Source organism: Siphateles boraxobius, unplaced genomic scaffold (genome assembly GCF_051911475.1).
Source record: "Siphateles boraxobius isolate OS27281-9 unplaced genomic scaffold, OSU_SipBor_1 151, whole genome shotgun sequence".
NCBI classification, from domain to species: Eukaryota; Metazoa; Chordata; class Actinopteri; order Cypriniformes; family Leuciscidae; genus Siphateles; species Siphateles boraxobius.
In genome coordinates, this window is record NW_027508757.1 from 120,001 (window position 1) to 133,925 (window position 13,925).

The following is a 13,925-nucleotide window of genomic DNA, read 5'->3' on the forward strand; positions in this document are numbered from 1 at the left end:
ACACACACACACACACACACACACACACACACACACACACACACACACACTCTTCCAGCCTTACAGAATAAGTGAGAGTCGGCCTCTTCAGGCTCATTTCAGTCTTTGCTAATCCTTTATCCAAAGTGACTTACAAATGAAGAACTGCTTCTGTAGAAATGTTTATCCTCCTTCCTTTTCCTGCAGCAGAAAAAGACTGAGAACGAGTCGGACAGCGCAGTGACGTCCACATCAGACCCGTCTCCATCTCTTGGGCCCGAAACGCCCCCGGGTCAGAACCAGAGCCTCAGTCTGAAGAGAGAGACCCTCCGACTGCTCAACCAGCGCATGGAGAAGCTCGTGTGTGATGAGTCCGGTGACGGCCCTGACCCAGAGTCCCCTGACTCCACCCTGGCCTCTCTCTCTCTCAGTCTGATGGGCTCGTACGCCCAGTTACCCGGTCCCACGCTGAGCCGTAGTCCCGACACACACCGAGCTCGGAGACCGCGAACACACACCACCGGAAACATCCTCATATCTCGACCCGTCAGTGAGTCGGAGCTCAGAGCGAGTGCATCTGAGTGTCAGTCTGACAGTGGGGATAATAAACAGTGTTTAATGGAGAAATCAGGTTTGAAAGCGTCGTCTCCTGCCCCCTCTGGTGCCGAGTGGAACTGCAGCGGGTCAGAGCTCAGTGACGGACAGCTGTCAATCATTACCTCCACACCCAGCAGTCACGTGACCCGTGAGAGAACCGGATCGGCCCGTCGTTCACCTCCAGCACCGCTCAACCGCTCCTATGATGTGGAAAACCCCTCGCCATCTCTGATCAGACCTCAGATCAGTGGGACTCACCAGACTGCAGGTGAGGGGGACGTCCAGCCGAAACATCTTTTAGTTTCGGGGTGCTGAGTTTTTTTGTTTTTATCGGGGTCAACACTTTTGAATAAGAAACAATATCAAGTCTAAACTCGTCAAAACTCCACGAAACACGACAAGCGTATCAGTTAGAGACTCAAGCGGAGTTTAATATCTCCAACTTCATATTCAACATACTTCGGTAAAGCGATACGATACAGAAGTGAAGCTTTCCAGAACTGTGAATCAACTGAACCAATTGCCTCAAAATGATTCACTGTTCTGAAGTGCTGGAAACACACGCTGGTCAGAACAGTTTAAACGCACACAAAAACAGGGTTCACACACACACACACACACACACACACAGACACAAACACACACACACTGTCAAATGAAATTCCAGGACTTTCAATGACTTTAAGCACTACTTTTTGATTTTCAAGGACTAAAATCAGAAATCGCACTTATCAAACAATATCTTTATTACCTTAAAAAATGTAAATGGATCAATAAAAATAAACTAATAAAACAAAATGGTACAAATAAAGTGCAGCAGATGCAATGACTGCGGTCACTTTAAACATTGACAGGATACTGATAAAGATATCGCTTTCCTTATTTAAACTGAGTTTTTTCTCCCATGAATATATGATTGACTTTCACTGTATCAAATACTTGGATATATTTATATGAGCAATATCACACTCATAGCCATGCGGAACACTTTTCAAAATATGACTTTACCGAGACCCCCCATTGGGTTAGTACACTCATTTAAACAGCGTACACACACCCATCCCGAACATTTGACTGCACATCACATTTCTGACATTATTGATACAGCTTTAATGAGTCGTTATGCAGCGGATCGGTCTACGGGACATAAATGATGCCTTTAAATTAAAGGGTTATGGAGCTGTTTAAACTGTCGTATACAATAAAAGAGTGACAGGAAATAGAAATGAACACAAAACCTGTCTAGTGCCTAATGTTACCTTACACAACACTGACGGTTTTTCTACACACACTGCGACGGTCACAATATGACGTCACGCTCTGCGCGTATGTTTTAAAAAACATTATTTAACATATAAATAACACTTTTCTAATCGCCCACTTAAAGTGTTTATTACAAATAAATTACTAAATGCTGAAAAAGTATAAATATAAATCAACAATAATTTGCGTTTTATTTACAATCCTGTGAAAACACTCAGCGCTGTGTAAATAAAGCTGACTTGACTAGTGAACACATCACAGACCTGCCCAGACAGAGTCCGACTCTGTGGTGATGTCACATGATCATTGCATTATTGCAAATAAGACATTTGAAACGTCAACTAAAACATTTCTGTTAATTGAAATAAAGCTGAAGTTAAATATAAATGTTAGTTAAAAACCTTAAACTAATTGAAATTTAGAAATGTTGCCTTGGCAATAAACTGTCATAAGTTGAAGTTGAAGCACTAAAGTTATTAACTGGATATACATAAAATGTAACAAACTGAAACTGAACTAAAAAAGAAATTAAACCTTAATAGGGATATTTAAAAACACAAAAAACTAATAAAATGACAAAGCATATAATGAAAGGAAACTAAAACTAAAATTTCTAAAACTAAAAACGTAAAAATAAAAGGTAATTGAAAATATGATGAAAAATGGAATATATATATATCTATTCCTGATGGAAATCTTGCATTATTTCTATGTTGATTTAAAAGTTTCCTCCTGCAGCTTCTGACGTGTGTGTGTGTGTGTGTGTGTGTGTGTGTGTGTGTGTGTGTGTGTGTGTGTGTGTGTGTGTGTGCATTTGCAGTTGAGCAGCAGATTCATGCTTTAGAGCATTTAGAGAGAGAACACACTCATCAGATCTCTGAGCTCCTCGCAGCACAGGAGAGACAAACACAGGTAACACACACACACACACACAACAAACAGCATTTAATCTGCATTATGAGGCATTAAGATCTTTTAAACATTAACAGGATGAATTTCGGAGTAATTAACAAATAAAACTGCCTTGTAGCAGCATTGAGATTAACACGGACAGCTGGTGTGTGTGTGTGTGTGTGCGCGTGTGTGTGTGCGTGCGTGTGTGCGTGCCTGTGTGTGTGTGTGCAGGAGCTCCAGAGGAAGCTGAACGAACAGAGCAGGAAGAGCATGATGTCATCAGCTCCTCAGATCAACACGAGACAGGTGTGTGTCACTCTGATCAGGGTTTGTGACCGTCGATTTTCATGCTTTTTATGTCATAATTCCTCCTGGTTTAGAACTACTGTACTAGATAAACCTCTGATGGCCAGTTTTACACTAAGGTTAAAGAAGTCTAGACTAATTCTGTTTATTGAGTCGTCAAAACCAATTTTTGAGGGTGTAAAGACGAATATATTGTGGCATGACGGTCACTCAAGCTTTTGATGTTCAATAGGGTCATTATACACACTAAAGTTCCTTTAAACGTCCTTTAAAGCATAATTGTAAAAGGTGCAAAAAATAACAAAACAGCTTTTTAAACGGTAATAATAATTCACAATATTTACTGTATTTTGATCAAATAAATGCAGAAGAGACTTCTTTCAAAAACAGTAAAATAATTTTAAGTGTTTCCAAACTTTTAACAAGTACTGTGCATAATTATTTTTTTATATTAGTATTTTTACTTGCGAGGTACTCACTCAGTCATTGTACAGGATGTGTGTGTGGATCAGATGAAGCCTCTCTGTCGTCTTACCGCCGTGGCTCGAGGTTTTCTAACACGCAGGCTTTTACACACGGAGAAAATCACACACCTGCGCAAAACCGTACAGGTAAAGACACACATGCTCATTCACTAATGCTTCCTGAACATCAGTCAGTAAGAGTGTGTGTGAATGTGCTTCAGGACTCCAGAGCGCTCATCCACCAGCTGAAGACCGTCTCCGTCTCCCATCAGGATCTGACACTGCAGCAGCGAGTTACAGCGCAGGTAACACACACACCTGCGTAACACACAGCTGTGCTCTGTTCATGTGTGACGGTTCTCCTCTGCATCTGTCTGCTGTGTCACAGCTGCGCTCAGCACTGCATGATGTCCATCAGATCTTCTTCATGTGGCCTTTGAGAGACAGACTTCATCTAATGCAACAGGACAGAGAGAGACGCAGAGAGAGGACACTCAGAGAGATGGTACACACACACACACATATACACACAAACACAAATACACACACACACACACACACTCATACACACACATATGCACACACACACACGCACACACATACACACACACATGCTAACAGTCAGTGTTGGGGAAGTTACTTATAAAAGTAATGCATTACAATATTGCATTACCTCTTAAAAAAATAACTAATTGCATCACTTAATTACTTTTTAACTTTTGCGTTACTTTTTCTCGCCTGGGCTGGGCTTGTTTTTTTTTTTTATAACAACAACAAAAAAATAATTTTGGCAAATGTAAAGGCCCTTTCACGCCAAAAGTGAAAGAAATGCGATTATTATGAACAGGACAGGATGCAGTTAAAAACCCTTTTCAGCTGTTTAGCCTTTCTGGACTAATGAAGAATAGGATGCAAGAGAAGAAAGTTCAACACTTAACGTCAGCAATAAAACAATTTTTAAAAATGAAACACGAATGTGATATTTATCTAAAGTCATTTTTGTTCATTGTGATGTTGAAGTGGATCACTGAAGGTCAGCATCAAAGGCATTGGTTAATAAAGTGAGATTAAATACATAACGTATAATTGTGTAATTTAATTATTGCAGGTTTGCGTAATATTCTGAGATTGCATTTCACTTTTTATTAATTTTGAGTTATACTAAATCTGTTTTTTTTTTAAATGGCTGCTCACATTTAATCTAAAACTACAATAACCGTCATGTTTACACAGCGAACACAATAATACCTGTGAACTTACGATATCTCTCAACATGGGGACAGCAGAACTGCCAGTCAATAAATAAAAAAGTTTAAATATTATTTGAAAAAGTAACTGATATATTTTATTGTAAATTTAAAATTAATGTGTTACTTTACTAGTTACTTGGAAAAAGTAATCTGATTACATAACCCCCAGCACTGGTCACCATACACAAATATAACATGCACTAGAATCAGCATGAAACAGCCAGCCAGGATCTTACAGTGTTGGGTCAGGGGAAAAAGCTGAAATAAAATAAATAATAAAAGAAATAACTCCGATATTTTGTTGTTAATTAAAAATGAATATGTTACTTTACTAGTTACCTGATAAAAAAAAGTAATCTGATTACGTTACTCAAGTTACTTATAATGCGTTTAGCCCCAACACTGCTCACAGTGTCCTACACATATACTGACATCACTTCCTTCTGACCAGAAGACAGACAGTGCTGGAAACACACGGACTCTGTCCTCGGCCACTCGGAAGACGCTGGACAGGAAAGGTCAAAGGTGAGAATCAGCCTGTATATCATCTGATCTGATGACACAACTGACACAGTTTGTTTAAAGTTTTACAGGATTTGAGAACACACTTTTACAACTCCTTTTTTAAAGGGATTGTACATCCAAAAATGACAACTCTATCATTTACTCGCCCTCATTTTGCTCCAAAGCTTTGCAAGTTTCATTCTTCAAAATATATTGTTCTGTGTTCAGCAGAAGAAAGAAAATCATTCAGGTTTGGAACAACTTGAGGGCGAGTAAACGATGACAGAATTTTAATTTTGGGGTGAACTGTCCCTTTAAACCAGTGTCTTATGCCATTTATTTGATATAACACACAGGCTATATTTTAAATATATAATTATAAACATAAAATTCACACAAACAGTCTGAGACTAGTGAAAATGAGGTAAGACTTTACAATAAGGTCCCATTTGTTACTGCATGAATAAACATTAACTAACAATGTGCACTACATTCGTTACAGTATTTATTAATGTTAGATCATAAAATACAACTGTTCACTGTTAGTTCATGCCAGATCAGCTCTATTATATAATATGAATGGATAACATTTGTATATTTAATAATGTATTTGTGAATTTTTAAATTAAGATTAATAAATGCTTTAGAAGTATTTTTCATTGGCTAATAATTCATGTTAACAAATTAAACTTAATAATTATTAATAATATATTATAATAATTTAATCACCAAAGTTAATTAATTGCTTTCAGTGGATATTATCTGCACAAATTCTTATTTCCAAGCATAAATGTTGAATCCTGATGTGATCTCAGATTATATTTGTAGATTTTTTTAAACAGAATGGAGGAAATACAGTGGCTTATATTAAATAAAATAAAGTGGACACAGTGTCAGTGTGAATGAGCACTTGCAGTTACACACATTTCTTCATTATAATGAGAACGTCTAATTTAGTTTTGAGTTCGGAGTCGAAAACAAAACTAGATCCCAGTTTGGACGCTTGTAATGCATCTGATATAAATATAATCACACTCTTTATGATGATGATGATGATGATAATGATGATTTTATTTGTTACCAGGCATGCAAAAAAGATGACTGTGATTCCCAAGAGCTCACCGGCGAGGTATGAAGCCGAACACAAGATGACAATCACACACACACACACACACACACACACACACACACACACACACACACACACACACACACACATCAACAATCTCCTGATCTCCTGATCGTCTCTGTTTCTCTCCTGTAGGATCCTGCAGTGTCGTCTCAGTCAGAACACAGTCTGTTCCTCTCAGTGAGTCCCATCACACAAACTCAACTAAACCTCGCTTCTGGGACCGGTTACACAAAGATAGACTTTGACTATGGCTTAGATATAGCAGATAGTCAGACTTCAGATCGACATCTAAATCAGGCCGTTGCACTTAAGACTCTGACTATCTTAAGTTATCACTGCAATGCATTCTGGGTAAAATAAGACACTTTTCAAAACAAAAAACATGGCGGATCGAGTAAGCGCATTCAGCCGCTCAGTGCAGTTTACCCCAGCGGAAAACATGTGTGTGTTGGAGGAGTTTAACAGTTACAAGGACATTTTACTTGGGAAATTTAGTGGAGAATGAAGTAACAAGAAGAAATGTTTAATTTGGAAAAAGATACGACAGTTAACAGCGTTAATCAGACCGTTGAGCGGAGCGTTAAATACGTACAGAAAAGATACAAAAACATGGTATAAGATGCCAAAAAATAAATATCCTAAAAACCCTTTCCCTCCTCATAGCTCTCTCCATAACGCTCAGCAAACTACAAACTATGAGCCATTTTCCCTTTTCTTTTGGCTGTTTGTAATGTAACTGATTGTTACTGCTGGTTGCCATGGTAACAGAGTCTTAGACCTGGGTTAGCCTGGGTTTAAGGGATAGTTCACCCAAAAATGTAAATTCTGTCAGTAATTACTCTCCCTCATGTTGTTCAACCCCGTAAGACCTTCGTTCATCTTCTGAACACGAATGAAGATATTTGTGATTAAATCTGAGAGCTGGATCACTCCTCCATAGGCTTCGAAGGGATTGAAACTTGTTCCCTGAAAAGTTATTAAAGACATCGTTAAAATAGTCCAAGTGACTACAGTGGCTCAATCTTAAGTTTATCAAGCGACGAGAATACTTTTTGTGCACAAAAACAAACAAAAATAACGACTTTATTTCAACTATTGATTTCCTTCTCTGTGGGCCTCGAGTGAGTTCACTAGTGTAACAGCGCAGCGCTTCTGTGTTGTACGTCACACGCATCATCACACACATGACCAGCGTCGGCCAATAGTGAGCCTGCGTGTGACGTAGCTCTACGCTATCACACTACGCTATCACACTACGCTATCACACTACTCTATCACACTACTCTATCACACTACTCTATCACACTACGCTATCACACTACTCTATCACACTACGCTATCACACTACGCTATCACACTACTCTATCACACTACGCTATCACACTACTCTATCACACTACGCTATCACACTACTCTATCACACTACGCTATCACACTACGCTATCACACTACTCTATCACACTACTCTATCACACTACGCTATCACACTACTCTATCACACTACGCTATCACACTGCTCTATCACACTACGCTATCACACTACGCTATCACACTACTCTATCACACTACTCTATCACACTACTCTATCACACTACTCTATCACACTACGCTATCACACTACTCTATCACACTACGCTATCACACTACTCTATCACACTACGCTATCACACTACTCTATCACACTACTCTATCACACTACTCTATCACACTACGCTATCACACTACTCTATCACACTACGCTATCACACTACTCTATCACACTACTCTATCACACTACTCTATCACACTACGCTATCACACCACTCTATCACACCACTCTATCACACTACGCTATCACACTACTCTATCACACTACGCTATCACACTACTCTATCACACTACGCTATCACACTACGCTATCACACTACGCTATCACACTACTCTATCACACTACTCTATCACACTACGCTATCACACTACACTATCACACTACGCTATCACACTACTCTATCACACTACGCTATCACACTACGCTATCACACTACTCTATCACACTACGCTATCACACTACACTATCACACTACACTATCACACTACGCTATCACACTACTCTATCACACTACTCTATCACACTACGCTATCACACTACGCTATCACACTACTCTATCACACTACGCTATCACACTACTCTATCACACTACGCTATCACACTACGCTATCACACTACTCTATCACACTACTCTATCACACTACGCTATCACACTACGCTATCACACTACGCTATCACACTACGCTATCACACTACCCCACCACACTACTCTATCACACTACGCTATCACACTACGCTATCACACTACGCTATCACACTACTCTATCACACTACGCTATCACACTACGCTATCACACTACTCTATCACACTACGCTATCACACTACGCTATCACACTACTCTATCACACTACGCTATCACACTACACTATCACACTACACTATCACACTACGCTATCACACTACTCTATCACACTACTCTATCACACTACTCTATCACACTACGCTATCACACTACTCTATCACACTACGCTATCACACTACTCTATCACACTACTCTATCACACTACTCTATCACACTACGCTATCACACTACGCTATCACACTACTCTATCACACTACTCTATCACACTACTCTATCACACTACTCTATCACACTACGCTATCACACTACGCTATCACACTACTCTATCACACTACTCTATCACACTACTCTATCACACTACTCTATCACACTACGCTATCACACTACGCTATCACACTACGCTATCACACTACTCTATCACACTACGCTATCACACTACGCTATCACACTACTCTATCACACTACGCTATCACACTACACTATCACACTACACTATCACACTACGCTATCACACTACTCTATCACACTACTCTATCACACTACTCTATCACACTACGCTATCACACTACTCTATCACACTACGCTATCACACTACTCTATCACACTACTCTATCACACTACTCTATCACACTACGCTATCACACTACGCTATCACACTACTCTATCACACTACGCTATCACACTACGCTATCACACTACTCTATCACACTACTCTATCACACTACTCTATCACACTACTCTATCACACTACTCTATCACACTACTCTATCACACTACTCTATCACACTACGCTATCACACTACTCTATCACACTACGCTATCACACTACTCTATCACACTACTCTATCACACTACGCTATCACACTACTCTATCACACTACGCTATCACACTACTCTATCACACTACTCTATCACACTACGCTATCACACTACTCTATCACACTACTCTATCACACTACTCTATCACACTACTCTATCACACTACGCTATCACACTACTCTATCACACTACTCTATCACACTACTCTATCACACTACGCTATCACACTACGCTATCACACTACTCTATCACACTACGTTATCACACTACGCTATCACACTACTCTATCACACTACGCTATCACACTACTCTATCACACTACTCTATCACACTACGCTATCACACTACTCTATCACACTACGCTATCACACTACTCTATCACACTACTCTATCACACTACGCTATCACACTACTCTATCACACTACGCTATCACACTACTCTATCACACTACTCTATCACACTACGCTATCACACTACTCTATCACACTACTCTATCACACTACTCTATCACACTACGCTATCACACTACTCTATCACACTACTCTATCACACTACGCTATCACACTACGCTATCACACTACTCTATCACACTACGTTATCACACTACGCTATCACACTACTCTATCACACTACTCTATCACACTACGCTATCACACTACGCTATCACACTACGCTATCACACTACGCTATCACACTACGCTAACTCACTCGAGGCCCACAGGGAAGGACATGAAGAGTTGAAATAAAGTCGTTATTTTGGTTTGTTTTTGTGCACAAAAAGTATTCTCGTCGCTTGATAAACTTAAGATTGAGCCACTGTAGTCACTTGGACTATTTTAACAATGTCTGTAATAACTTTTCGGGGAACAAGTGTCAATCCCTTAGAAGCCTATGGAGGAGTGATCCAGCTCTCAGATTTAATCACAAATATCTTAATTCCTGTTCCGAAGATGAACGAAGGTCTTACGGGGTTGAACAACATGAGGGAGAGTAATTACTGACAGAATTATCATTTTTAGGTGAACTATCCCTTTAAGGCCTCTAATTTTTTTGGTCTAAATTAAGTCAGTCTTTATTTTTGTGAAACAGTCTAACTTGCATTATACTAGTCTATGAGCGAATTTTAGACTTGTCTAACACTACAGACCGGTCTAAAATAGCTTTGTGAAACCGGCTCCAGACGTGAACATTATGCAAGAACACATGAACACATGATAATGATAAAGATATAACTCTAAAAATCATTCTAATTATACAAGAACAGCACAGTCCACACCACAACTATAACCGATGAAGAAGGATAAAAACATTGACAACAAATCAGAATCCATCCTGCTTTAAAGTAGCCTGACTACATCAGACTTCGTACTTCCGCTCAATTTCATTTCACTTCTGTGTCGACATCGACATGTCTCTCAGTTTTCCCCCCGCCTGAAAACAGCCGACCAATCAATGAACAGAGGGCGGGCTGAGAGCCGTGACGTAGACGCTAAGCGGCGAGTTTAAGATTGGGGAAATCGAAAACGAGCCCGGAAATGGAGACACAGGACACAATTCGCTCTGTTGTGGAGAATATTCCTGGCATTTCCAAACTGAAGGCCGAACAAGAAGAGTGTTTGGTAAACATTTTGAATGGAGGTGATGTCGTGGCCCTACTCCCGACAGGTTTTGGTAAAAGTTTAATGTATCAAATATTACCGATCGTCAGCGAGAAACTGGGGAGGCCAAAGGCCGGCGAGGCGATAGTTGTGATTGTGTTCCCCTTGGTTGCACTCATGGAGGATCAGATTAAGGAGGCAGAAAAACTCAGTCAGCCATGTTCACTCCGGTATTTCGCTCGATGGTTTCGTTTTCGCATCATACATGTGTTAACCATAGACATTAAAATGTAAATAACATGTGTTTACTGTGGAAGTTCGATGCGGCTGAGTTGGCGAATAACACACGTCATAACCAAACACTTTTCAATGATGCCATTCCAGACTCTGTCTATGAAGCAAAGCAAAGTAGCAGAGTTTGGTATCACCAGGCTAGTTTTAAAGAGCACAAGGCAAACGAACAAAACCGCACTTATGATAAACAGACTGATATGTGCGCTGATGCGGTTCTCGGTGTGAACGTTACTGATCAGGATCTGTCTCTCTGCAGGAGCGCGCTGAAGAAGAGAGACGGGTGTGTGGGAGTGAGACAGCACTCACTGCAGAGGAAGTATCTGTCTCTGGGATAAACACACACACACACACACACACGGATGTTCACTGATACTCCTGTTCACTTCACACCGCTAAACGGTTTCAAAAGTTCACTATGCTTTAAAATTGTAAAAATAAAATAAAAAAGATTATGAACGTTTTATATTATAAAGCATTACTGATTACACGCTGAATATTAACATTATCTCTACTGCACATTCAGAAATAAAAACATTTAGAAATACATAGATGTGTCTAATTGCATATACAGTATATAGTAATGTCAATATGCAGTGAGAAGTACAGGAGTATTCTATTCAAATACAGGAAAACTCTGAGGGAGAACATGAGCGGTGTGCAGAAATGTGTGTTTGATAAGACTGAAACATTCAGACTCATTCTCAAACACTTTTGCACATACACACTCACACACACACAAACAAACACACACTCACTCACAGAAATATACACAAATAAACACTCTCACACACACAACTTAAACAATCTATTAGTGTTTTCAGAGTTTGATTTCTTAAAGGAACGCTGACCAGAAATGAACACACTGCAATAATGAATGTTCTTTTTCTGTTTTCTTTTAAAGTACAAATATCTTAACATTCATAAATCTGCAGTCTTAAATATCTGCCGATGAGGTCAGAGAAATAAACTCCACTCAAAGGGAAAACAAGATTATTGGCAGATATTCTGGTTACACTTCCATGCTCAACTTTAGACAGTGTACTGACTATAAATAACTGTAATGACTACTAATTGACACGTAGTTGCAGAGAATTAGTAGACCGTTCGGTTAGGATTAGTAGAATAATTTGACTTGTAAAGTCAGTAAAATGTGTTTATTTTACTTTAACACTTTCATGACTGCTAGTTGACATGTAGTTGCTTATAGTTGGAGTGTGGATCCAGAGAAAATACAATCATTCATTGTAGAAACATAACACTGCTTTATTTCTTCAACATAACACTGAATGGTACATTATCCACACACACACACACACACACACAGCAGACGTGTGTGTCGCTGGGTTGTAGCTATGCATGAGCACAGACAGAAGCGCTTAATGTTACAGGTGCAATAATAGAATATAATAATACTGTTTATACAACTAAACAAAATTTAAATTCAAATAAAGCATGTAGAACAGCTTGCATAAAGGGAGCTCAGTCATGGCCTTTATATTCCATTTGTGGCTTTTAGAATCAGATCACAGTTGAGAGTATTTGTACCGCGTGCGGATATGAGAGATAAAGCTGCTCTCAGAAACACTGATCTCAGATCAGCCTGTAAAACTATACACAGAAGTGCAATAATAATCCATCACAACAGTCTTTGGCATGACAATACAGGTTACAGCCGACACAGACGAGTGTGTGTGCATGTCCTGATTCATCGTTTCATTCGAGCATTTCGGTCTTCTGAAGAAAAAAACCTGAATCAATTATTTTGGCATAATAAACTGTGCAAATTCAGTCAAAATCAACACTATATTATAATCGCCAGAAAGAGCACACATCTCTGGCCAAGCTTTCCTTTTGCTGATTGTCAAACATAAACTGGGGTTTAAACGAATGTTCTGAGTTCAACAAGTTAAAGATGATGTCATATTGGATACTTTTGTATTTATTTTTCTATTCAAACTGTAACACTTTAAAATAAGGATCCGTGTGTTAAAACACATCAGTTCACATAAGCTAACAATGAAATATAATTCTAGTTGATGTTCATTTCAGCATTTACTAATACATTAAATTTAACATATTTAATGAACCTGAGCTGATGAACCAACACTGAACAGTTGTTTTTATTTACTTCAACAAAGATAAATAAACACTGTTACAAATGTATTGCTCATTTTTAGTTGACTAATGGGACATAATTATATCATGTTACCGTTGAAATGCTTTAATGTCACTTTCAGAACACTGATCTGCCAACTTCTGACTCAACCAATGATGTGAGATTGGGGGCGGGACTATCTCTCTAAATGACCAATGAGAGAATGGGAAAAGCTGTGCCAAAAAAGTCATTGCTTTTCTGTTTGCGTTAGAAATGACCCAACCTTTCAAATGTAATGACAGCATTTATGTCATAACATCAATTACCGTCGCAACCGC

At 39.1% G+C, this 13,925-nt stretch overlaps 1 protein-coding gene across 2 annotated transcripts in view; it reads left to right on the forward strand.

Annotated features, from left to right (window-relative positions):
* Nucleotides 1-12,365, forward strand: part of LOC143738772 (uncharacterized) — a 16,428-nt gene extending 4,063 nt beyond the window's left edge. The window contains exons 4-13 of one of the 2 annotated variants that reach the window (XM_077230830.1): nucleotides 187-844; nucleotides 2,660-2,751; nucleotides 2,965-3,039; nucleotides 3,534-3,650; nucleotides 3,725-3,808; nucleotides 3,892-4,008; nucleotides 5,205-5,278; nucleotides 6,342-6,386; nucleotides 6,522-6,566; nucleotides 11,749-12,365. In XM_077230830.1, coding sequence (XP_077086945.1) covers nucleotides 187-844; nucleotides 2,660-2,751; nucleotides 2,965-3,039; nucleotides 3,534-3,650; nucleotides 3,725-3,808; nucleotides 3,892-4,008; nucleotides 5,205-5,278; nucleotides 6,342-6,386; nucleotides 6,522-6,566; nucleotides 11,749-11,827 — 1,386 coding nt within the window. In that variant the 3' untranslated portion in view covers nucleotides 11,828-12,365. The remainder of the gene's footprint in view (nucleotides 1-186; nucleotides 845-2,659; nucleotides 2,752-2,964; nucleotides 3,040-3,533; nucleotides 3,651-3,724; nucleotides 3,809-3,891; nucleotides 4,009-5,204; nucleotides 5,279-6,341; nucleotides 6,387-6,521; nucleotides 6,567-11,748) is intronic. The other variant, XM_077230831.1, reaches the window with a different exon arrangement.
* Nucleotides 12,366-13,925: the final 1,560 nt, after the last annotated feature.